The following is a 25,848-nucleotide window of genomic DNA, read 5'->3' as shown; positions in this document are numbered from 1 at the left end:
CTACAGATTGGTTGTCTCTACTCTTGTTGAGGACGAGTTCTATGTTGTGGGTGAAGGAGATTCAGTCACAAGTTGATTGTATTCTCTCTTGATATGAGTCAATCTCTCATAAATTCCCACATTTCTGTCAGCAGATCTAGATACGTGGGACAATCAAATCAGGATACAGAACGACCTGAAAAGTGTAGTTGCATAAATGTTTATGTGCACAGTTGGTGCTACTCGTGCTGCTGTTGATGCTAGATAGGTTCCTAATGACCTTCATGTAATATTTTTTGGATCTTCTCTTGACTACACTCCATCCACTGTAACGGCTTTTGAACTCCAGGAAGAGTTTGTGTGTGTGTTAGGTGGGACAAGAGCTATACATGGCGTTTGGTGTTTCAGTAGCCATTCAATACTTAGATAATAACAAAGACGCAGATGCACCTATTTTCTAGGTAACAAACACAATTACAAAACCTTTCTTCTTATCGTCAATCTAATTATCTAAGTTAGGACCCAACGATTGGGTATGATTGTATGAACTTGTAGGTAGAATGCTGATTATGGACTTGTTGGAGATCTTTTTGAGGTGATACCCGACTTGCTGGAGAAGCCTCCTGAAAAAAAATGAGAAATTCTTAAGCTCTCAGGTGCAGACCACAGTATAGTAGTAGTGTATATATTGCAAAACTGTAATAAAAGTGGTCTGAAGAATCATTTGTCATAAGCTCTCTCTCTCTCACTTCTGATTCTCTGCTACGAATATGATACACATTTATTTGCAAAGTGTTCAATATGAATTTTGATATTTCATAAACTTACTTGTCAATAGTAAATAGTATATATCAAAGAATCAGAATGATAAAAGGTAGTGATCACAGTTACGACATTCATGTCTGTATGCATCCTCTGGTTCTATAGTTTCTAATGAAACCCCATGGATCCTTTTCATAAATCCATATTACTTGGATTATCAATGATGATCTGATCTCATGATGGATTTCACAAAAGATACTAAAGCATAAAAAGCCAAATTTGTTCTTACACAAAGTAAGGAGCAATTAGCTCATAACTGAGTTCAAAACATACAAAATGAAACACTTGAACCAAACCAGTCTTCAAAAGATACTAAAGCATAAAAAAAACACACAGAGTTAAAGATAGATGTTTATATTCTTCTACTTGCATTTGACTTCTTTTCCAAAACATCATTGAACTTCCCTTAGATCAAACGAGCTGCTGTTGCTGCTGCAATTTTCTTCAGTTTTGCGGCTTTCCTTGCTTTCAACCACGCCACATTTCTTTCAGCCTTGGCAATACGCTCGTCTATTGACAACGCCAGCTTCTCTATGGACGGTGCAGCTCCTTCACATTGTGTAGACTCTTTTCATATGAGTCATTACCACCACCAACATCTTCTTTTCTCTTTTCTAACTTCTCACTGGATTTCATAGTTTCTTCACTTCCAAGGACAGTGTCATGAAAGAAGCAGTCATGCCCCTGAGTTTCATCACCTACAGCCTTGCCTTTGTTTGACTCACCAGCTACTTCAGAACCTCCGGGGGCAAGATTTTGATAAGGAGTTGGTTCATTGTTGTCTGCATTTGATGCAATCTTTTTCTGGATCAAACTGTCATTTTCTTTCTTCTCTGAGCTCGCCTTCTCTCCAGCCATGCCACCATCTTCATGAAGCAGACACTCTGGCTCCTTGCTGCCATCATCTGGCATAGACATCTTCTCCACATTTCTTCCATGTACATCAAGCTCATCGTCACACGTTTGCCTTGTCTCTGGCGGTGGTGACACAAGAATGTCTTGAGTTGCATCATCAAAACCAAGAGGAGGATCTGAAGTGTTGTTTTCATCATTTGCGCTCATATCCATATCCTTCCCTGTTCTGCTGCCAGTTTCATCATTACCTTCGTTCCTTTGCTTTATCTAGATCTAGCTGTCATCATTATGGATCAAGCTTTCTGAACTCTCTTTTTCTCCAGCTGTGGCACCATCTTCATGGAGAGAAAACTCTGTCTCCTTAGTTACATAATCAATCATGGTCATCTTCTCTACATTGCTTCCACATACATCAAGCTCATCATCACATGGTTTCGTTGTCTCTACTGGTGATACAACAATGCCCATCGCTCCACCTAAAGCAGAAGGAGGATGAGAAGGGTTCCTTTCATCACATGGGCTCAGGACAATAAGTTTCCCTGCTTTGCTTCCCGTTACGTCAGTTTCTTTCCTTTGCTCTCTATCTGCTTTGTCTACATCAGCTCTTACTGAAGCAAGCCCTGAACAATAATTGTCATCAGCCTCAAGTCTACATTTCTTACAAAGAGGTTCAGAAGCATCTCCTACACCAAACTTCTCATCATTAACTTTAGCAGCTTTGAGGGAGCTCTCATCGCCTTCATCATTGTGCGATGAAACCACAGAACTCTCATTGTTTTCATGAAATAGCTTTTGTCTCTTAGAATCCGAAGTATACGTATCATCATAGGCATCACCAACACCCTTTTCCTTCAAAGAATGATGGAGTTGTGGAAACAACTTCCTCCACCATTCGCAGAACATTGAGGTGACACGAGGTATGGCAGAACGGGAAGGGATGAATAACGTCAAATCCTCAATAGGCTTGTTGTACTCATCGCAAGCTTCCTTCTTTGAAAGGTTGTTCCGGTTCACAGGACAAGGAACATCCTGAAGCAACCCGAACTGTGAAGCCACTCGGTTGGGAAAGTAGTGTTCCAAACAATCAGACACCTTGATGCATCGAGCAAATGAGATAAAATCATCATCAAGATCAGGACCAACAGGAACCCACATCTCTTTCTCAGGGTAAAACTTAGGAAACTGCAAGTTTTTCACAGTCTTGGTGTAGGGACGCCACTCAAAACAGTCCATGCTCGAGTTTTCAAGAATCTGTCTCACATGATCTCTTGTTCTCGGTTGTCTCAGCAACATAACGTCTTCAAGTGTTATGGTTGCTTCTCCCCAAGGGAACACAAAGGTTTTGGTGTCAGGACACCATTTCTACGCAATACCAAGAACTAGATCCGAGTCTTTGCAGATTTTTAGCGTGGATGCAACAACTGCTTCGAAGATTCCAGCTTTTCTCCAAGTGGGTTCGTGAAAAGCAGACATTTTTCTTGCCCAAGACTTAAACTTTACGTTCGGAAACCTCCACCCATTGAAGGAAACGCTCAAAGACAGAGCCTTTAAGGCATGAGGAAGAAAAAATGTTGAACGGTTTTGAGGAGGAAACAGAGCTTCAGATCCATCAATCGAGATGGTGATAATAGGTTTTTTGCCTATTGCAAATGTTGTAGTATAGTGGGGTGAATGTCGAACCAGTTCTAGTGATGTGAATCAGTGAGAATACAAGTCATTTCTTAAGCTAAACAGATTCAATAGTGGTGAGTGTGTGACAAGTAGCAATAGCAAACAGAGCAATACAACAAGGTTTTAATCAATTTAGACAAGTGAATCCATGGGTATTGGGAATTGACTTCAAGTAACTAAGATCCAATCTAGGTGACAAGCTTTCAATCAAAGTAATCTCTTAAGTCTAAACACAATTTTAGACAAGTCCTATGTCTAGGTAAATGTCCATTTGCTTAGAAATCATTAAACATCAAATGTCTTTGGCTTAATTCAATCAAGCAATCTTTAAGTTCAAGTTTAATAACTATCTAGCAATTTTAACATCAAGTGTCCTTGGCTAATCTCACTAGAGCTTAGTTGAGTTGATTCAAACACTTCATCTAATCATGTCTGATGAGAAGTGTTTAGAAATCAGGTTTAGAGTGATCAAGACTAAACAAGCATTAAAAATACTCAACAAGCAAGTTCATACAAGGATCTAATACAATAACACCATAGATCTTCACTAAGTTACTCTAATCTCCCTAACCCATGAATTCTTAAGGAAACTACTCACTAATCTCCATGAAAACACTTAATCTCATAATAGATTGAAGCATATTCAAGTAGATACAACAGAGAATAAAGATAATCAAGGATTAAACAAGCAAATTCAAGAGAATAAGAAGAAAAGAAACTAAAGATTCAAGCTTTTTCTCTCAAGAGTTCTTGTGTTCTTCATAAAAAAGTAGATAGATCCCCAATTATTGTCTGAAAAGTAGTTATATATATCTAAAACTCGAGCTGGGGTTGACCCATAAAAACAGATATTTTTCTCCGTAGTGACCATAAAAGGTCGCTACCAGAGGTCACTACGCCTGTAGCGACCTGACATGCCCGCTACGGGTGGCCGCTAGGACACTTAGACGATTTTTTCGCATTCTTGAACTCATAGCGACCTCATTATGCCGCTACGGAAGACCGCTACAGAAAGCGCTTCAACTATAGCGGTCTCTCTAACCCGCTACACACTCCCGCTACGGTACTTAGGCGCCTCAGCTCTATCTTATGTAGCGACCATCTTTTGCCGCTACGCCTGGCCGCTAGGAATGTCATATTGATATGTGTGTAGTATTTTGATCATAAATCCCTCAATACAGCTCCAAACGACTTGAAACCACCTCCATTGTAAAGCTAACTCAATTTCCAGTGTCTCCACAAATTTTGAGCTTCAGAAGAGATCTTTAAGGCCTTCATCCGTGTTCATCTTTCACTCTTTGGACTCAAAATCCCTCCAATGGTCTTCTAACTCATCCATGGTGCTCTCCAACACCTGATATGTACAAATGCAATGATATGCAACCTAAATGTGCCTAAATGATACTCTAAATGACCAAACCATGCAAGAATAAGAAGTTAAAAACATGTAAATTCACAAGATATCAACTCCCCCACACTAGTCCTTTACTTGTCCTCAAGTAAACTTTCAAGTCCTAAGAAGGAAGAAGTTTGAAAAAGGGAGCTCATAGCCAAAAGACACACATCCTAGCTCTTCTACAACATTCCAAATGATCATAGCAAACAATCATTGGTCATTCTTTTATCAGTCTAGCTTCTCAATGCCTATCAAACTCTTTTTATTTCTTTATACAAAGTGCAATGCTCATCAATCAACAAGTAACTTCAACCAATTCTCACATTCATTCACACACACACACACAAGGTGGATTCTCACAAATGGGCACATGATCTCAATCACTTGGCTTGGTAGATTAATGGTCTTTTATGAATGAAAAGAAAGGTTCAAATACAATCTTTTTAATGGTGGTAATCACTCAAGAACAAGGAGCATGATCATTATGCAAAATTTATCTAAGACTAGGAGCAATTCATGCATACATAGCTCATTCACATCATTCTACTCTTCTTCCTAAGTGATTACAAATTCTACCCATCTTTTATATTTCAAAACCCAAGTATATACACTTCACTCACATTTCTCACCAAGTGAACTCTCTCTTTTTTTTTTTTTTTTTTTTTTTTTTTTACATGATCAACCAACTAAGAACTTGACACTCTTTTTCTTTCCCCATTATGATTTTTCATTCATTTTTTTTTTACTTTGGGGAATTCTAATTGACACACTTAAGAGTTTTTCTTCTTTTATTTTCTTGGTTCCTATTGGTTTTCTTTTCTTATTGACACTCTTTGATCTTTTTCTCTTCTCTCAAACCCAAGATATAACAACTTAAAAACACACAAACTCACTCACCATCCTAGATGCTAGTTCAAATGAGGATCTTATGCTAGCAATAGATGAGAACAAACATATGTCGCTCCCAATACTCTCAAGATTTTGCACATGACAAGCTATCAATAAGAGACCTCACTCAACAAATCAATATTGGTTTCAAAGAATGGCAAGAGTTTAAGGGTAGGGGAGTGCCATTTGGGTTAATCAAAGGATATTACATGGAATAAGATAACCCAAATGTGTATGAAATCCATGATTAAGTATGTAAGTGCCCATATGCAAGAGAGATTAAATTCATTATGCCCAAGTTCAGTTTGTAATTGGTTTCAAGAACAATGTCAATATCATATGAGCCACATGTTTCAAAAAGAGTTTTCAAGGCTCAAGAGATGCTTGTAGATATGTTCTTTTCATGGCAATTTCAATCATGGCTCCCTATGCATAATTCAAAACACACAACTTTTTTTTTTTTTTTTTTTTTTTTTTTTTTTTTTTTTAGAAATCACAAGAAAATCCAAAATGCAAATCATTAAAATCCACACAGATGCAAAGTGCTAGATATGTCAAATGCAAATCATCCAAATAAAACCAAGCAAAATGATCAGTTTTTATAGTACCCCCACCACACTCGAATCACACAGTCTCTTGTGTGACTTTGAATTTGGAGTGGTTTACATGATAAGTAAAATAAAAATTACTAGAGATGTGGAGAGATTTTAAACCGGATTAGAGTACTTACCTTGTGACTGTAGCGACTTGAGCATGTTACTATGGATATGTCGCTATGAGCATGTCTCCACAGCACTTGTGTTTCTTTCCTAGCCTCTTTTGAAACCTTTCCTTTTCCTGAGCACATTCCAAACTGAAATCACACACAATTCACACAAACAAACACACAAACAAGGATAGTTCACACAATTTATTAAAAACATTCACACATATATACAAAGGATACTCTTGGGATTTCCTCCCAAGTGAGCTTGTTTTAAGTCTCTAGCTTGACTTTGCCTCCTTTAGGTTAGACTGTGGTTGGATCGGAAAGTGGAACTGAAGTTCCCAGGTCTTCCGATTTGGTTCCCAAGTAAAGCTTAGCCCTTTGTCCATTGATGGTGAACTCTCTTCCATCAGAACTCCACAAAACTATTGCTCCATAAGGTTTAACCTCTTTAACTTTGAAAGGACCAGACCACCTTGACTTGAGCTTGCCTGGAAACAACTTCAGTCTGGAGTTGTAGAGAAGAACTTGATCTCCTTCTTTAAAGTCTCTTTTCAGGATATGTTTGTCATGGAGAGCCTTTGTTTTCTCTTTGTAGATCTTTGAACTTTCAAAAGCTTCAAGTCTTATCTCATCAAGTTCGTTCAGCTGGATCAATCTCTTCTCCTTGGCACTCTTGATGTCAAAGTTCAGCAACTTGACTGCCCATAGTGCCTTGTACTCAAGCTCAACTGGTAGATGGCAAGACTTTCCATAGAGAAGGTTGAAAGGTGTAGTTCCCAAAGGTGTCTTGTAAGCTGTCCTATAAGCCCACAATGCATCATCAAGCTTGATGGACCAATCTTTTCTTGTAACCCCCACAATCTTCTCCAGAATGGACTTGATCTCCCTGTTGGAAATCTCAACTTGACCACTTGTTTGGGGGTGGTAAGGAGTTGCAACCTTGTGCTTCACACCATTCTTCTTAAGGAGGTTTGCAAACAGTTTGTTGATGAAGTGAGACCCTCCATCACTGATCACAACTCTTGGAATCCCAAACCTTGGAAAGATTATGCTCTTGAACATTTTTAGAACCACCTTTGCATCATTGGTTGGACTTGCAATTGCTTCAACCCACTTAGAGACATAATCTACAGCCACCAGTATGTACTTGTTGGTATAAGATGAAGGAAAAGGCCCCATGAAGTCAATACCCCAGACATCAAACACTTCAACTTCTAGGATGGGGTTTTGAGGCATTTCATTCCTCTTGGTGATGTTTCCTCTTCTTTGACAAGAGTCACACCTTGAGACAAAGTCTTGGGTGTCTTTAAACATGTGAGGCCACCAAAATCCAGCTTGTAGCACCTTTGCAACTGTCTTAAATGTAGCAAAGTGGCCTCCATAGGATGATCCATGACAATGTGTAAGGATCCCATCAATTTCTTCTTCAGCCACTGCCCTTCTATAGAGTTGATCTCTACAAAGTATGTAGAGGTAAGGCTCATCCCAATAATATCTCTTCACATCCTTATAGAACTTCTTCTTGGCATAACCTTCAAGGTTCAATGGCTCTTTTCCACTAGCTAAGTAGTTGACTATATCAGCATACCAAGGACCCTTCTCATCAGCCGCCTTCACCTCTTCAAGTTTCTTTCCTGTCTCACAAACAGCTACCACTGCATGAATAGCCATCATTTGCTCTTCTGGAAGTCTGTCATCAATAGGGATTCCACACTCCACCTTCAACCTGGACAGGTGATCAGCTACTCCATTCTCAACTCCAGGCCTGTCCTTGATCTCAAGATCAAACTCTTGTAGCAGCAGAATCCACCTCAATAGTCTTGGTTTTGCATCTTTCTTGGCTAAGAGGTGTCTCAATGCAGCATGATCAGTGTAGACAGTCACCTTTGACCCAACCAAGTAGCTTCTGAACTTCTCAAATGCAAAGACAATGGCCAATAGCTCCTTCTCAGTTGTAGAGTATTTAGCTTGAGCTTCATCAAGGGTTCTACTTGCATAGTAGATCACATGTGACTTCTTGTCTCTCTTCTGGCCTAGGACTGCTCCTACAGCAAAGTCACTTGCATCACACATGATCTCAAAGGGGAGATCCCAATCTGGCGGTTGAACTATGGGTGCACTGATGAGTGCATTCTTCAGGTTTTTGAAAGCTTCCATACATTCCCCATCGAAGTGAAATGCAGCTTCTTTGCATAACAGCCTGGTCAATGGTCTAGCTATCTTAGAGAAATCCATGATGAATCTTCTATAGAAACCGGCATGACCCAGAAAGCTTCTTATATCCTTCACTGTTCTTGGTGGAGCTAGACCAACCATGACATCTATCTTGGCTTTGTCCACTTCAATTCCTTTCTCAGAAACTTTGTGTCCAAGAACAATCCCTTCCTTGACCATGAAGTGACACTTCTCCCAATTGAGCACCAGGTTAGTGTCCTCACATCTCTGTAATACCCTGCAAAGATTTGACAAACAAGTAGCAAACGAAGAACCATATACAGAAAAATCATCCATAAACACCTCCATTACATCCTCAATAAGATCAGAGAAAATTGACATCATTGCTCTTTGGAATGTTGCTGGTGCATTGCACAGTCCAAATGGCATCCTTCGATATGCAAAGGTACCATAAGGACAAGTGAATGTCGTTTTCTCTTGGTCATTTGGGTGTATAGGGATTTGGAAAAATCCAGAGTATCCATCAAGGAAACAATAATAAGGATGGTTAGCTAGCCTCTCTAACATCTGATCAATGAATGGTAAAGGGAAATGATCCTTTCTAGAGGCTGCATTCAGTTTTCGATAGTCAATGCACATCCTATGTCCAGTTATTGTTCTTGTTGGTATTAACTCATCATTTTCGTTCTTAACAACTGTTATGCCACCTTTTTTAGGAACTACATGCACAGGTGAAACCCAATTGCTATCAGAGATAGGATAGATCACACCAGCATCTAACAATTTGATTATCTCTTTTTTAACAACATCTTTCAAATTAGGATTTAATCTTCTTTGGTGTTCAATTGAAGTTTTAGATTCATCCTCTAGATGTATCCTATGCATGCACAAAGATGGTGAGATTCCTTTAATGTCATCAAGTGAGTATCCTAGTGCTTTTCTATACTTTTTAAGTTCATTTAAAAGCATAGACAATTCATTCTCAGTCAGCTCACTACTCACAATGACAGGATATGTCTCATTAGGTCCAAGGAAAGCGTACCTTACACCATGGGGAAGAGGTTTAAGCTCCACTTTTGGTGCCTTGAGCTCACTCCAATCAGCTTCATGGAGGTTCTCTTGAATGTCTGCTGAGGCAGCATGTTGAGTCATTTGTGGCAACTCCATGAACTCATCTTCTCCATCCTCCTCAAGGTGAACATCTAGCCTTCTTACTAGCTCATCACTCTCCTTGTTTTCAATCATTTGGGTCTCTCTTTCAATGGTCAGGGCATGTTGAAGAGAGTCCTCAATCGCTAACTCCTCAAGGAAATCATCAGCCAAGGCATCCATCTCATCAATGTAGAATATTTCTCCTTGAGTTGTGGGCTTCTTCATCATCTCCTTGATATCAAAATGGAGAATGTGATCTTTTCCAAGGTGGAGATCAATTGTGCCATCTCTCACATTCACCATTGCTCCAGCAGTTGCCAAGAAAGGTCTTCCAAAGATCAAAGGATCTCTAGGCTCTTCATCCATCTCAAGCACTACAAAGTCAGTAGGCACTTCACAATTTCCTATCTTGACAGGAAGATCTTCTAGGATGCCAATGGGGAGCTTGACAGATCGATCAGCTAGCACCAAAGAGATCTTGCACTTTTTATATTGTGTAAACCCAAGCTTCTTGGCAATGGATAGTGGCATGAGGCTGACACTTGCTCCCAAATCACATAGACATTTCTCAAATGTCAAAGGTCCAATGGCGCATGGCAGGGTGAAACTACCAGGGTCTTCTAGCTTCCTTGGGACAGTCAGTCTCTGAATAATGGCACTGCACTCATGAGTAAGAATCACCATCCCTTCCATCTCTTTCTTCTTTTGTTCTACAGCATCTTTCAAGAACTTGCTGTATTGTGGAACCAGCATAAATGCATCAATTATGGGCATGGTGAGCTGAACTTCACTCATTTGCTTGTCAAACAAGGCTTTGTACTTCTCTAGGAGTTGCTTCTTGAATCTTCCAGGAAAGGGAAGCTTTGGCTCATAGGGAGGAGGAGTGAACAATTTCTCCTTTGTTGATGTAGCAGCCTCATTTTTGTTCTCAACTTTCTCCTCTCCATCTTTCTCTTGCCCTTAGCTTCAACTATCTTCTCCAAGATTTCCTCATTAGTCTTCTCATCCACAATCACCACATCATCATCTACATTGATGACCACCTCCCCACCTTGTTTCTCATTATCCTTAATGAGAACTTTAGGAGGCAACTCTCTTCCACTCCTTAGGGTGATTGCCTTCATTGTCTCCTTTGGGTTTTGTTCAGGCTTTCCAGGTAGGGAACCTTGTTGGCGACTTGAGCTGGCTGTCATAGAGACAAACTGGTTCTCCAAGGCTTTGAACTTGTTGTTTAGATCATGGTAATTCCCATCAATCTTGTTGTGGAGATTTTTCAGCTCATACCCTAATTGTTTCTCACTTCTTGTTTGTCCCTCCAATAATTGTTTCAGCATAGCTTCAGTACTACTCTCTTGTGGAGGTTGTGTTGATGATCCAGCTTGGTCTTGTGCAGGTTGACTTGGTTTTGGTGAGAATCCAGGAGGGAAGTTCTGTTTGGGTTGGTAACCACCTTGGTTGTTGTTGTAGAATGGCTTAGGCTGATTGTTGTAGAATGGTCTTGGCTGGTAGTTGTTGAATGGCTTCTGTTGGTTGTTGTAGAAGGGTTTCTGTTGGTAGTTGTTCTGGTATTGATAGTCAGGCTCCTTCTTGTACCATGTACCCTGAGCATTGACATAGTACATATCTTCTTGGCATTCTACTCCATCAACTTCAGCAACCATATGTAACTCCTCTTTCTTGGTCTTTTCTGATAGTAGCATGTCAATCTTTTCTTGAAGTGCTTTCAGCTCTCTCTTTGTGGTCATATCTTCTCCTCCACCACCTCTGTCTCTTCTATCATATTCATCATTGTATACAGAGTCACTCTGTGCCATGTTCTCCAAGAGTTCTAAAGCATCTTCGACAGTCCTCCCCAAGAAGTTTCCATTGCTTGCAGTGTCAAGCTGGCTTTTGAATTTAGGCAAGACTCCTCTGTAGAAAGTGCTTAGCAAGCTCTCATTGTTGAAGCCATGGTGGGGACATTGAGACAAGTAGCTTCTGAATCTCTCCCATGCCTCTGAAAATCCTTCAAGTCCTCTTTGTTGAAAACCAGAGATCTGATTTCTAAGGTTGGCAGTCCTTGTAGCAGAGAAGAACTTGTTGAGGAAGGCCTTCTTGCATTCATCCCAAGTGGTGATAGTATCACTTGAGATGTTTTTCTCCCAAGTGTGAGCCTTGTCTCCCAAAGAGAAGGGAAACAATCTGAGCTTGAAAGCATCCTCTGAAACTCCATTTGTTTTTGACAAGCCACAGTACTTATCAAATCTGTCAAGGTGATCTAGTGGGTCTTCCAAGGCAAGTCCATGATACTTGTTGTTTTCAATCATGTTGATGAGGCTGGACTTGATCTCGAAATTATTGTTGGTAACTGGGGGTGCCCTAATGCCCAACCTATTCCCATTTATGTTCGGTTGATCATATGTACCGATGGCTCTAGCTTGGTGTTGTGGTTGTCTAGGTCGAAGGTTGGCAGCTCCTTGACCATTGCCCTCTTCAGCTTGAGGTTGTTCTGGAACTGGTTCCATCATAAATCCCAATCTGTGTAGGTGAGCCTGTTGCTCTTCTTCTCTTCTTCTCCTTGCGATCTGCCTTTCAAGTGGTTTAATGTCTTCAACTGGTGGAACTAGGTTTGTTGGGCCTCTGCTCCTCAAGTTCATGCACCTGAGATACAAAATTGCTAGGATAGAGTATCAGTAACTAGATATAATAAAAGTAAGACTTAGTCTCAAGCAAAGACTCAAACTCAATGTCACAATCAGACTAGGATTGGCAACGGCGCCAATTTGATAATAGGTTTTTTGCCTATTGCAAATGTTGTAGTATAGTGGGGTGAATGTCGAACCAGTCCTAGTGATGTGAATCAGTGAGAATACAAGTCATTTCTTAAGCTAAGCAGATTCAATAGTGGTGAGTGTGTGACAAGTAGCAATAGCAAACAGAGCAATACAACAAGGTTTTAATCAATTTAGACAAGTGAATCCATGGGTATTGGGAATTGACTTCAAGTAACTAAGATCCAATCTAGGTGACAAGCTTTCAATCAAAGTAATCTCTTAAGTCTAAACACAATTTTAGACAAGTCCTATGTCTAGGTAAATGTCCATTTGCTTAGAAATCATTAAACATCAAATGTCTTTGGCTTAATTCAATCAAGCAATCTTTAAGTTCAAGTTTAATAACTATCTAGCAATTTTAACATCAAGTGTCCTTGGCTAATCTCACTAGAGCTTAGTTGAGTTGATTCAAACACTTCATCTAATCATGTCTGATGAGAAGTGTTTAGAAATCAGGTTTAGAGTGATCAAGACGGCGCCAATTTGATAATAGGTTTTTTGCCTATTGCAAATGTTGTAGTATAGTGGGGTGAATGTCGAACCAGTCCTAGTGATGTGAATCAGTGAGAATACAAGTCATTTCTTAAGCTAAGCAGATTCAATAGTGGTGAGTGTGTGACAAGTAGCAATAGCAAACAGAGCAATACAACAAGGTTTTAATCAATTTAGACAAGTGAATCCATGGGTATTGGGAATTGACTTCAAGTAACTAAGATCCAATCTAGGTGACAAGCTTTCAATCAAAGTAATCTCTTAAGTCTAAACACAATTTTAGACAAGTCCTATGTCTAGGTAAATGTCCATTTGCTTAGAAATCATTAAACATCAAATGTCTTTGGCTTAATTCAATCAAGCAATCTTTAAGTTCAAGTTTAATAACTATCTAGCAATTTTAACATCAAGTGTCCTTGGCTATTCTCACTAGAGCTTAGTTGAGTTGATTCAAACACTTCATCTAATCATGTCTGATGAGAAGTGTTTAGAAATCAGGTTTAGAGTGATCAAGACTAAACAAGCATTAAAAATACTCAACAAGCAAGTTCATACAAGGATCTAATACAATAACACCATAGATCTTCACTAAGTTACTCTAATCTGCCTAACCCATGAATTCTTAAGGAAACTACTCACTAATCTCCATGAAAACACTTAATCTCATAATAGATTGAAGCATATTCAAGTAGATACAACAGAGAATAAAGATAAACAAGGATTAAACAAGCAAATTCAAGAGAATAAGAAGAAAAGAAACTAAAGATTCAAGCTTTTTCTCTCAAGAGTTCTTGTGTTCTTCATAAAAAAGTAGATAGATCCCTCAATTATTGTCTGAAAAGTAGTTATATATATCTAAAACTCGAGCTGGGGTTGACCCATAAAAACAGATATTTTTCTCCGTAGTGACCATAAAAGGTCGCTACCAGAGGTCACTACGCCTGTAGCGACCTGACATGCCCGCTACGGGTGGCCGCTAGGACACTTAGACGATTTTTTCGCATTCTTGAACTCATAGCGACCTCATTATGCCGCTACGGAAGACCGCTACAGAAAGCGCTTCAACTATAGCGGTCTCTCTAACCCGCTACACACTCCCGCTACGGTACTTAGGCGCCTCAGCTCTATCTTATGTAGCGACCATCTTTTGCCGCTACGCCTGGCCGCTAGGAATGTCATATTGATATGTGTGTAGTATTTTGATCATAAATCCCTCAATACAGCTCCAAACGACTTGAAACCACCTCCATTGTAAAGCTAACTCAATTTCCAGTGTCTCCACAAATTTTGAGCTTCAGAAGAGATCTTTAAGGCCTTCATCCGTGTTCATCTTTCACTCTTTGGACTCAAAATCCCTCCAATGGTCTTCTAACTCATCCATGGTGCTCTCCAACACCTGATATGTACAAATGCAATGATATGCAACCTAAATGTGCCTAAATGATACTCTAAATGACCAAACCATGCAAGAATAAGAAGTTAAAAACATGTAAATTCACAAGATATCAGATGGTGAAGCAGGGATCTAAAAGATGTGTTTTTTCGCTACTGCTAGGTGTTATGTTCTTAGAGGGTGAAAGTGAAACCATATGTTCTCTTCTGTCTTCGGTTGATGTTGAATCCTTCATGGAGATTGTAGAAGAAGATAAGTATGTCTTCCTCTTCTCTTTCATTTGTTCAAACGTGTTTTGAAATGTGACAGTCCAGAAGGAGAAGCTTTGTTACTAGTTTTGGAGTGAGCTTAACTAATAATTGGTCTCATCAACAAATATTCATTTTCTCCTAAATCTTTTTTAAATGTCTTAATCAATAACATTGTTATTTTATAAAGGGAAAATTGTTATTTTAGACCAAAAAAACACATACATTGTCTTAATCCCGTATATATTATTTGAAGATCGTTTTAAAAGATATAACCTTCAAATTTGTAATAATTAAATTTTAAACTTACTTAGCTGTCATCACCTTACATCTTTTTAATGTTTAGGTGACAGTCTAAAAATAAATTTGGACAAACCTTATACTAACATTTTTTCTCTAGCAAAATTTATTAGAGGTTTCTGCAAATATGACTCAAAACTTTGAACTCAAACACAAAACTAATCCATATTTTTTTGGAACTTTGACCTGCCTCTTTCACCCTCAAAGTTCAGATTATTCAAGAAAATGTCATCACTTTTTTTTTTTCTTTTTTTTTTCAAAATACATATTTTACTCTATCACCCTCATCTTCTTCAAGTACTCACAATATTGACATTGCCATCAATACACCAACCACCATGAACAACCAATTTGAAGCTCTTAATGCACCTAAAATCGATTCACACTCTCTCTTTCTCAATTCTTATGAACTAAAAACAACATCTCTTCCCCTTTCTCTCCATATTCTTCCAAAAAAATCCAAGATTTTGATTCTACAAATTTTATGGTTCATAGAGCCATTGAAGCTTACACTTCTTGGTGGTTCACTTTTGTTTGAGATTCTGGGAGCTTGGAGAAGACTTATGTGTGCTAAACAAGTTATCTCACTCGTTGAAACTATGAAATCAGTTTTTTTTTCCCAGATATGTTCGTCCTGACGACTTACATAAGTCGTCTGGCTGTAGACGACTTACATGGAAATCTTCTGGTCAATGCAGAAGTTAGTTTTGCAATTGACTTTTAAATGTGTTTTTATAGACGACTTACATGGAAGTCGTCCATCTTTGTTTGTTAAAAAAAAAATCGAGACGACTTCCATGTAAGTCGTCTAGGGTAAACAGGTTAGTTTTACATTTGACCGGATTGTGTCAGAAATTTGACTTTTCATGGACGACTTACGTGTTCAGTAAAAAAAAAACAATATTTTGTTATACGACTTACATGGAAGTCGTCTCAAGTTAGTTTTGCAAATGAAAAATAAAACAAAAAAAATTATTTTTTTCTAGACGACTTACACGGAAGTCGCCCCTCCGACGACTTACATTAAAATCGTCCATGATTTTGTTCTGAGATTCTAGTCAAACCTTTCTTATCTTGAAAAAAATAAAATAAAAAAATTTCAAAAAAATTTCAAAAAAAAATAAAATTTATAAAAAAGTTCGAATTTGAAAACATATAATCTGAAACTATAAAAAAATTATTTTTTTTTATTTTTTTTGTATTTATATATCTAAAGTATTATGGTCATTTTACCTATTAAATGGAACATTTTGATTATTTTCCTTCTTAGGGTCTATTTTTGTGATAAAAACTTGAAAAATGATCTATTCAGGAGAATTGCCCTTAATACATTTTACTTTGTTATTAATTTTTAGTACTTATGAATATATATCGAGTTAGGTACAATAAAACCTCTTTCAAAATATGTTTTTTCTTTAATGTATACATTTTGCATATAATACATTTTTAAAATTTATTTATTTATATTATAGAAAATATATATGTTTAAGATAATTAATATTTACATGTTGTGTTTAGAAATATACTTTAACATGTATCATTTTAGTATTTACAGGATTTATAAGTAAAAACAGTATTTTGTTTAAATAATATAGCCTATTATTTTAGTAAATTTTATATATAGTAGCATCTATCATTTTATTTTAGTAAATTTTATTGATATAGGATATCTTTTTGGATGTTATGATATTAAGTTTTATTTTTTTAATTAAGATTGAGAAATGGCCTTAGATAGCACTAAACCAAGTTTTTCTTCCAAATAGAGACTTCAAGACCCAACTTGACAGAAATGTTTCATTTAATGATAACTAATCACCATGGTACCCCCAATGTTAATTTAACCTAAATTATTAAATAATAAAATGGAAAACATTTTGAAAAAAAATTTCGTAAGTTTTCGGCGACGAAGTTGTGCCGTTGTATTGATGTACGTCGTCTCCGTCGTCGTCTGCGTATTGTCTCCGCTTCGTCTCCGTCGTCGTCTCCGCATCACCTCCGTCGTCGTCTGCGCATCGCCTCCGTCTTCGTTTGCGCATCGCCTCCGTCGTCGTCTGCGCATCGCCTCCGTCGTCGTCTGCGCATCGCCTCCGCATCATCTCTGATCAGTCCTCATCTGCGCATCGCCTCTGCATTGTCTCCGATCCGTTTTCGTCACTACAAGCTCGCCTTCTACGATGATGTCGTCTCCAAGGTCTTTTCATTTTTTTTTGATGCTGCTAAATCTCAATATGTGATTTATCTCTGCTCAAATCACTCATGTGTGGGGTTTCTTCTCACTAGTATTGCAATCTGTTTAATTTGATTGTTGAGAATCATCATATTATTGCTTGCATTGTATTGAATTTCAATGGTAAAAACTCAGAAGTCTTCAGTTTTGGATTCATTTATGATGTTTTTTTTCTTCAAACGGCTATTCTATTACTCAAGCTTGAGGTGGTGATTCATTTATCATGTTTAATGAGGAGGATTGGTATTACTTCATCTTAACACAGTCATTCGCATCTCTGTTTTTCTGAAATAATTAGATCAATATATGATTCAGTCATTGTTACTCTTTCTATAGTTACTTGATATTACGTGTATACGCACACCAATTAACCTAATGTGCACACTACCACAATCGAATGGTATGTCGATGTAGCATTTTAGGATCGAATCCACAGAGACCAACGATTACACTTTATCTTTATGGGATCAATAATTAGCTAAAACAATGATGGGGTTTTGAGATTAAGGTTTCGTAACAGCAAGTAATAAGATTAATTAAAGCTTTCAGATGATTAAAATGCTAGCCTAGGGTGGTTTGGTCGGGTGTTAAACAAGTGTGAGCCAAATAATTATTCAAGTTCGATTAAAGACCAGTCTAGAACTCGAATCACTTAAGATAGATCAGCCCACTGTCATGGTGCTTCACCTTTTGTCAATATCTCAGTACCTAAACTGTCGTTTGGACTGAGATGTGATGACAAACATTAAAATCAAGTCTGATCTGTTCACAAAACACCCTAACATCTACTTTCGCTGGTTAGGGATATGATGCTCATTCAAGTTATGTCTAGCAACCCATAACACTTTTGATGAATAGATTAAACCTAGAATCAGGCACTAAGTGGTTAACTTGATGCAAGCCTTAAGAACAACAGTGAATGGAGACAATCGATTTATAACTTATTTATGTCAAGCTCACGGATCTAACACCCTAGACTAAGTAAGCTGACTACTCAGCCATGAAGAAAGAAAACACAGAGACAGAGATATAAAGCAACATGAAATATGACTGAAATAAAGTAATATGGTTCAGGGGGTTCTTCTCTAAATCGAGAGAGATGGTCTTCTCCCTTTACAAATTAGCAAAATCTCAAGTCTCAAACTCTAAGGTCTGATTTCTTGTGTAAAAAGTAGCGTAGGATAGTCAGGAGAAACAGAAAAAGAAGATATATCAAAGCCACAGGCGGCTGGGAGAGAAAATAGAGAGATTAGGGCAAATCCCGATATAGGTTGTAGTTTCCTTAAAAATCTCTGCCGCTGGAACATGCACTCGGGTTGTTCCGCTCTATCCAGAACAGTCACTCGGGTTGCTCCGCTATCCGGAACAGTCATAAAGACTGTTCTGCGTGAAAATCACCAAATTGCATTGTTTTCTGCCTCTTTTGTTCCAGCTCGTGCATCTCCCATCCAATGCAACTCCAGGCCTGTAATGACTCGAAAAGGACTAGGAAGACTCGATAAAGACTTGAAAACCAATTGAAAAGCATATATACAAGATGTATAAAACACCATATATCAATTTCCCCAGACTTAGATCCTTGTTTGTCCTCAAACAATGTCAAGTATCAAGAACAGGGAGAAGGTTTGAAAGTGTGGGAACTCTCCTATTCTCAGCAACCATACTTTAACCACGAATCTCTGAACCATACAAGCAGTAAAACTAGGACAACACACCCCTACCGGAACCCCACTGACTGTTGTTCGAAAATCGGCTCCATACTCTACATCTCAAACCTGAAAAAGAAACACTATCGAGACAGAACTCCCTATATTCATTTAAGAGTAGCGTGAGCTTCTCATCACAGGCACTATTCAGGGTAGACGGTCTAGGTGTGGAACAAGCTATTTAATGGTGGAGTTAAGAGTGTTTAGGGGCTACCATTTCATTGTAGAGGATGCAGGATATCACACAAAATGGCAAGAGAGGATAGATCCATTGATGTCCACAGCCTCTACTCGTTTTTATATCTGGTGCGACTGTTCTGATGACGGAGCAGGCGACTGATTGTTCTGCTTTCCACTTTCCTCTACATACTCTTCAATACTTGGTACCAAATTCTTGCTCGACCTTTCCAGTGGCTCCATGTTTCTTTTCTTTCTTCCCCTTCTCCATCACATTATTCTCGTTTTTTCGTATCTTTTTTTCTCTTTTTTTTTTTTTTTTGAAGACTGATATGGTGACGTGACGAAGAAGGAGGTAATACATGATCGTTCTGAGCGGTTGCTCCCTTAATCTTCTTGTTCTCCTTTCTGACAGAATTTCTGCAGCAGTAACGAGTAAGAGGCTGCGTTGATCCTTTCCTCTCCGACCTTTTTGCACATATCTGCACATATGACACTGAAAAACAAATGCATGAAGGTGGAATAAAGGCTAAGGTGCAGGGTGGGAACTAGCTAAAGATGAGCTAGCCACTCAGGATCAGCAAGATGGACAAAAAGGATAAGAAGTCCTGAGTGTGTTCTCGTTTCCCTGATCTAATGCCCATAACAAGAAGAATTTCAGTCAAGATTAGGTTCAAGTTAGGTGGAGCTAAGTCTACCCAGTGTAACCTGATCGACTGAGAACTTCTAGAGAATCAAGTGAGATATGTCAGGGTGTTCCAGGTCCACATGTGTGTCTTTCGTCACTGCTAAGGTCACTGAATAAGATAACTAAAGCACGAGGTGGTCAGTGATCAACACGGAATAATGTCCTAATTCCCACAAAGTTTTGTCTGACTCGATCATAAAAACTGACTCAAATTGACCCAAAAGAAAAACAAAAGAAAGAAACGAGTTAGTAAACGACGAAAACCCTCCCCCAGACTTACTTCACAACGTCCCTGGTGTGAAAATAAATCAGAGAGAAGGTGAAAACAAGAATAAACATTTTTTTTTTTGGTTGAGATACTTACCTGAGTGGAGCGGGCACTCCATGAAAATTCTGGGTGTTCTATCGTCAGATGGTCGCCTGGAACAGCCGCTCTTTTCAGAGGGCAGGTTGTTCCATTGCTGCAACCCAGAATTTTTGAAGTCTCTCGGGTTTTTCTGCTTTTTGACCTGAGACTCAATAAACTAAAACAAAAAATAAGTAAACAAAACAAAACGAACTTATATGTACACTTACCAGTGGGTTGCCTCCCACCAAGCGCTTGGTTTAAGTCACTAGCTTGACTTGGTGATAGGGATCAATCTGGTTGAGTAGGAGGGCTTGTTCGAAAACAAGCTCCACAATCAGACATGTTCAGCTTCAAAACCCTGCTCAACAACCCTTTCACAGCAGCTTTCCCTTTCTCCTTCAGCTCATGTGTGAGAATGGCTCTGACTTTAGAGAACGGTTTGGAGGTACCCTTGCACTTTACCTCATACTCGATGGAGTTCTTATCACACTTGAGAGGTATCAAAGTCATTGTAGGATCTCCCTTGACCTTTTTCTTCTGGACTTTCTGTTTCACCCTTGAATTCCCTCTGAATTTAGTAGGATCAGTGCTAGGATCTTCATCAGAGAACAGCCTGCTCTCACCCTTATCACCATGCTCCTTCTGTGGAACAACCTTCAGCTTTTCTACATCAAACACTGAGATGCAAGAGGCGTGTGATGAGGAAGATCTGGTGGGTACAGCCTTGTAGAAAACTTTCTTGTTGATGTTGGAGAAGCAGACTCTCTTGTTGGGCATCTCGATGGTTGCTCCAACAGTAGCCATGAATGTCCTTCCAAATATCAAAGGCATCTCATGATCCTTATTCATCTCAACAACTTGAAACTCAGCAGGAACAATGCATTCCCCTACTTGAACATGAAGGCTGCGGATGGTTCCATATGGGACTGCTCTGGAAGAGTTTGCAAAGGTCAGGGTCAGCTGAGAATGCTCAACATCAGCAATACCCAAATCGTCTACAATAGCCTTTGAGACGAGATTCACACAAGAACCAGAGTCACAAAGAGCGTCCTTGAAGGTTGTTCCTGCGATGGAACATGGGAAAACAAACTTTCCAGGATCATCAACCTTAGGCAATACCTTCAGTGCTGGTGTAGACAGTGCTTTGGTGTAGAGGACCTTGATCTCCTCTTGAGTCTCTCTACAGTTTTTAAAGAACTTGAGCAATGGACGAATCTGCGGAGCATCTTCGAATGTAAGTTCTTTAGGAAGCTTTCTCACCATCTTGTTAAAACCTATCAGCTGCTCTTCACTAATGGGATCCATTAGATGTCTAGGTGGAATTGCATAGGGAACCTTGGGAACATAGACTCGAGATGATGGAGTCTCAGCAGATTCGTCGGGAGCAGTTACCGCAGAGCTAGTAGGCTGCTCTGCTCTCTCTTCTGCGCCTGGAGCAGTCTCAGTGAACGGCTGCTCTATTGCATTACAGTGCTCAGTCCTAGGATTTTTATCAGTTTTTCCAGGGAGCGTCCCTTGTTGCCTCTTGACACTCTCAGCTGTTTGAGCAAGCTGAACATCGATCTTTCTTATGTGGATCGTAAGAGTGTCATACTTGTTATTCAGCTCAGTGAACATGTTGCCCATCCTGGTGTTCATTTCCGTGGTTGCCTGATTCAACGCCTTGGCCTGAACATGCTGACCCTGCAACAACTGTTGCATCATCATACCCAGACCCTTCAGCTCATCTGGTTGACTGTTCCCGGTAGCTGGAACAGCTTGCCGATTGCTCTGCGGTTGTCGCTGGTTCTGGTTCTGAATATGCCCGGCCGTAGCTTGCTCCATGCTGAAGACGTGCCCTTGGTTGTTTTTCAGTAGCTGATCAACCTTGGCAGTCAGCTCATCTATTTTCTGGGTGTCGGAACTGTTCCCTTTCATGGAGCAATCACTCTCCTCTTTCTTAGTAGCTGAGCTAGCAGCCACGTTCTCAATCAGCTTAAACGCTCTATCAGTGGTTTGAGCCATGAAGTCTCCATTGCTCGCAGAGTTTAGAGCACCTTGGTATTTCCAGTCCACTCCATCATAGAAAATGTCCAGGAGGTAATCATCATCAAATCCATGGTGAGGACATTCTCTGCGATAGTCATTGAAGCGCTCCCATGCGTCGCAGAAAGGCTCATCAGTGAGCTGTCTGAAGGAGGTGATCTTGTTCCTCAATGCAGCTGTTCTCGCCTTAGAGTAGAAATGGCTGAGGAACGCTGATCGGACATGTTCCCATGAAGTGAGAGAGACGGTAGGGAGAGAGTTCAACCGCCATGCAGCTTTTCCATCAAGAGAGAATGGGAATAACATGCACCTGATGTAATCTGGTGGAACACCATTCGCGCGAGTGAAACTGCAGACTTTTTCGAAGCTCTCAATATGCTCCATTGAAATTTCTGTAGAGAGACCATAGAACACCTTTCTCAGTACTAGACCGATCAAAGCAGGCTTGATCTCGAAGTCCTGTCTGGTGCAGGGTGGAGGAACAATGGCAGAGCGCGTAGTAGGGATATTACGCGGAAGGTTTCTCTCCCCGATCGGAACAGTTTGTGCCTGTTGTTCCTGCCGCGCGAGAGCAGCCTGTTCAGCAGCATCCTGCTGAGCTTGGATGGTCTACTGCATTTGAATCATCTGCTGTTGCATCAGTTGCATTGCTGCAGCGAGATCATCTTGATGGCCTTGATCACCCATGTTGGTGTTGTTTGGCCTTTGCTCTTGTCGATTTGTTCTTTCTAACCTTGCTAGCTCCTGGTTGGTAAGTGTAACCAATTCTCCTTGTGCTTTCTCCGAGTATGTCTACTGATCATGCACTTGGAACATTAGTTACAACAAAAAAAGGATAGAGCAAGTTAGAGGTCTTAGACTAAATAAATAACCGAAAAATAAAGGTAAAAGATGGTCCCCGGCAACGGCGCCAAATTGATATTACGTGTATACGCACACCAATTAACCTAATGTGCACACTACCACAATCGAATGGTATGTCGATGTAGTACCTTAGGATCGAATCCACAGAGACCAACGATTACACTTTATCTTTATGGGATCAATACTTAGCTAAAACAATATGGGGGTTTTAAGAATTGAGGGTTCCGTGAGAAACAAGATTAATTAAAGTATTCATATAATTAAAATGTTAGCCTACGGTGGTTTGATCGGGTGTTAAGCAAGTGTGAGCCAAACAATTATTCAAGTTCAATTAAGAGCAAGTCTAGAACTCGGATCACTCAAATAGAACAGTCCACTGTCGTGGTACTGTTCCCTATGCTGATCGATCTTGATACCTAAACTCTCGTTTGGATCAAGACGCGACAGCAAGCAATAGAGATCAAGTCCGATATGTTCACAAAACACCCTAACATCTACTTTCGCTGGTTAGGGATATGATGCTCATTCAAGTTATGTCTAGCAACTTATAACACTTTTGATGAATAGATTAAACCTAGAATCAGGCACTAAGTGGTTAGCTTGATGCAAGCCTTAAGAACAACAGTGAATGAAGACAATCGGTTTATAACTTATTTATGTCAAGCTCACGGATCTAACACCCTAACACCCTAGACTAAGCAAGCTGACTACTCAGCCATGAAGCAAGAAAACACAGAGACAGAGATATAAAGCAGCATGAAATATGACTGAAATAAAGTAATAGGGTTTTGGGGGTTCTTCTCTAAATCGAGAGAGATGGCCTTCTCCCTTTACAAAGTAGCAAAATCTCAAGTCTCCAACTCTAAGGTCTGGTTCCTTGTGTAAAAAGTAGCGTAGAATAGTCAGGAGAAACAGAAAAAGAAGATATATCAAAGTCACCGGCGGCTGGGAGAGAAAATATAGAGATTAGGGCAAATCCCGAAATAGGTTGTAGTTTCCTTAAAAATCTCTGCTGCTGGAACATGCACTCGGGTTGTTCCGCTCTATCCAGAATAGTCACTCCGGTTGCTTCGCTATCCGGAACAGTATCAAGACTGTTCTGCGTGAAAATCACCAAATTGCATTGTTTTCTGCCTCTTTTGTTCCAGCTGGTGCATCTCCCATCCAATGCAACTCCAGACCTGTAATGACTCGAAAAGGACTAGGAAGACTCGATAAAGACTTGAAAACCAATTGAAAAGCATATATACAAGATGTATAAAACACTATATATTACTTCATCTTGAGACTATACTGGATCTTCAGTCACATATAACGATTGGTACCTAAGTTATGTGGATTTGGTTTCGGGGTTTGAAGCTAAAAATGCAATCTTTAAATTCATTTAAATGTTTATGGTTCACACTTCACACATTATAGGACTCTTTAAAGATTTAAAAATTTCTTTGCATTTTATTTGTCTACAGAAGATATCGACAACATGTATTGTTAGCTTGGTTTTTACAGTATTTTCAATCACGCCATGGGAAAGCTTTCCTCTTCAGTAAAGTGTAAGTCAATCTACCTTCAAGTTTTATTAGAGGTTTTTTGTCCTCCTGATTGAACATTGCCTTATTTCATGGTCAAAGCTGAATAGGACTAGTTATTGCTTCCTTTGGGGTTTTTGTGGACATAGACAGTGTATATGCTGGAAAGAAAGAAGATAGGATGATGATGACCAGATTTCACATTGTTGTCAATATTTACTTTGTTAAATGTGGCTCTTATGTTGGATGGAGATATGCAAGAAAAAAACATTTGTGTGGACAGAGACAGTGTATATGCTGAATAGGACTAGTTATTACTAGTATTTATTTGGGGTTTTTGTGGACATAGACAGTGTATATGCTGGGAAGAAAGAAGATAGGATGATGATGACCAGACTTCACACTGTTGTTGATATTTACTTTGTTAAATATGGCTCTTATTTTGGATGGAGATATTCAGGAAGAAAATATTTTTGTAGACAGAGACAGTGTATATACTGAATAGGACTAGTTATTGCTCGTATTCCTTTAGGGTTTTTGTGGACAGAGACAGTGTATATGCTGGGAAGAAAGAAGATAGGATGATGATGACCAGACTTCACACTGTTGTCGATACTTACTTTGTTAAATGTGGCTCTTATGTTCGATGGAGATAATCAGGAAGAAATATGTGCTTGAGCATATACCAAAACTTTTGTACATAATCAGGATAGCCTTCCTGATTTAACATCAACTTTTTTTTGGAAAGCTTTCCTGAAACTACACAAATCCTTCCTAAAATTTAAAAAACACTACACAATTTCACAAGCACAAGCACAAGCACAAGCAAGAGACTATCAATGTCATTAGAAAATTCATGAGCATACCAAAGATATCAACATGCGTAAGCCAAACAAGAAGACACCAAGCAAAAAAAAATTCAAATTTGTTAACATCGAATTTTCTGGAAAGCTTTCCTGAAACTACATAAATCTTTCCAGAAATTTAAAAAACACTACACAATTTCACAAGCACAAGCACAAGCAAGAGACTAACAATGTCATTAGCAAATTCACGGGCCTACCAAAGGTATCAACATGTGTAAGCCAAACAAGAAGACACCAAGTAAAAAGTTTTTCAAATTTGTTAACATCGAATTTTCTGGAAAGCTTTCCTGAAACTACACAGATCCTTCCTGAAATTTAAAAAACACTACACAATTTCACAAGCACAAGCACAATCACAAGAATAAGCACAAGCAAGAGACTAACAATGTCATTAGAAAATTCACAAGCCTACCAAAGATATCAACATGCGTAAGCCAAACAAGAAGACATCAAGCAAAAAGTTTTTCAAATTTGTTAACATCAAATTTTCTAGAAAGCTTTCCTGAAACTACACAAATCCTTCCTGA

General features: G+C 39.1%; 1 protein-coding gene, 2 non-coding genes and 1 pseudogene across 3 annotated transcripts in view; 2 read left to right on the top strand and 2 right to left on the bottom strand.

Annotated features, from left to right (window-relative positions):
* The window catches only part of LOC125588710, a gene marked incomplete at its 3' end in the record, with an annotated part of 76,488 nt that overhangs the window by 21,264 nt on the left and 29,376 nt on the right, over positions 1–25,848 (bottom strand). The window contains exon 5 of the mRNA XM_048760414.1: positions 8,312–9,024. Within this exon, the coding sequence (XP_048616371.1) occupies positions 8,312–9,024 (713 nt within the window). The remainder of the gene's footprint in view (positions 1–8,311; positions 9,025–25,848) is intronic.
* LOC106404254 lies at positions 579–7,991 on the bottom strand (annotated as a pseudogene).
* LOC125589383 lies at positions 11,592–11,698 on the top strand. The gene has a single exon (XR_007325575.1). It is a non-coding gene; the product is annotated as a small nucleolar RNA R71 (small nucleolar RNA).
* Positions 22,133–22,239, top strand: LOC125589420. The gene has a single exon (XR_007325612.1). It is a non-coding gene; the product is annotated as a small nucleolar RNA R71 (small nucleolar RNA).

Source organism: Brassica napus, chromosome C6 (genome assembly GCF_020379485.1).
Source record: "Brassica napus cultivar Da-Ae chromosome C6, Da-Ae, whole genome shotgun sequence".
Lineage (NCBI taxonomy): Eukaryota > Viridiplantae > Streptophyta > Magnoliopsida > Brassicales > Brassicaceae > Brassica > Brassica napus.
The sequence above is the reverse complement of the archived record's forward strand: the minus strand, read 5'-3'. Positions and strand labels throughout refer to the sequence as shown.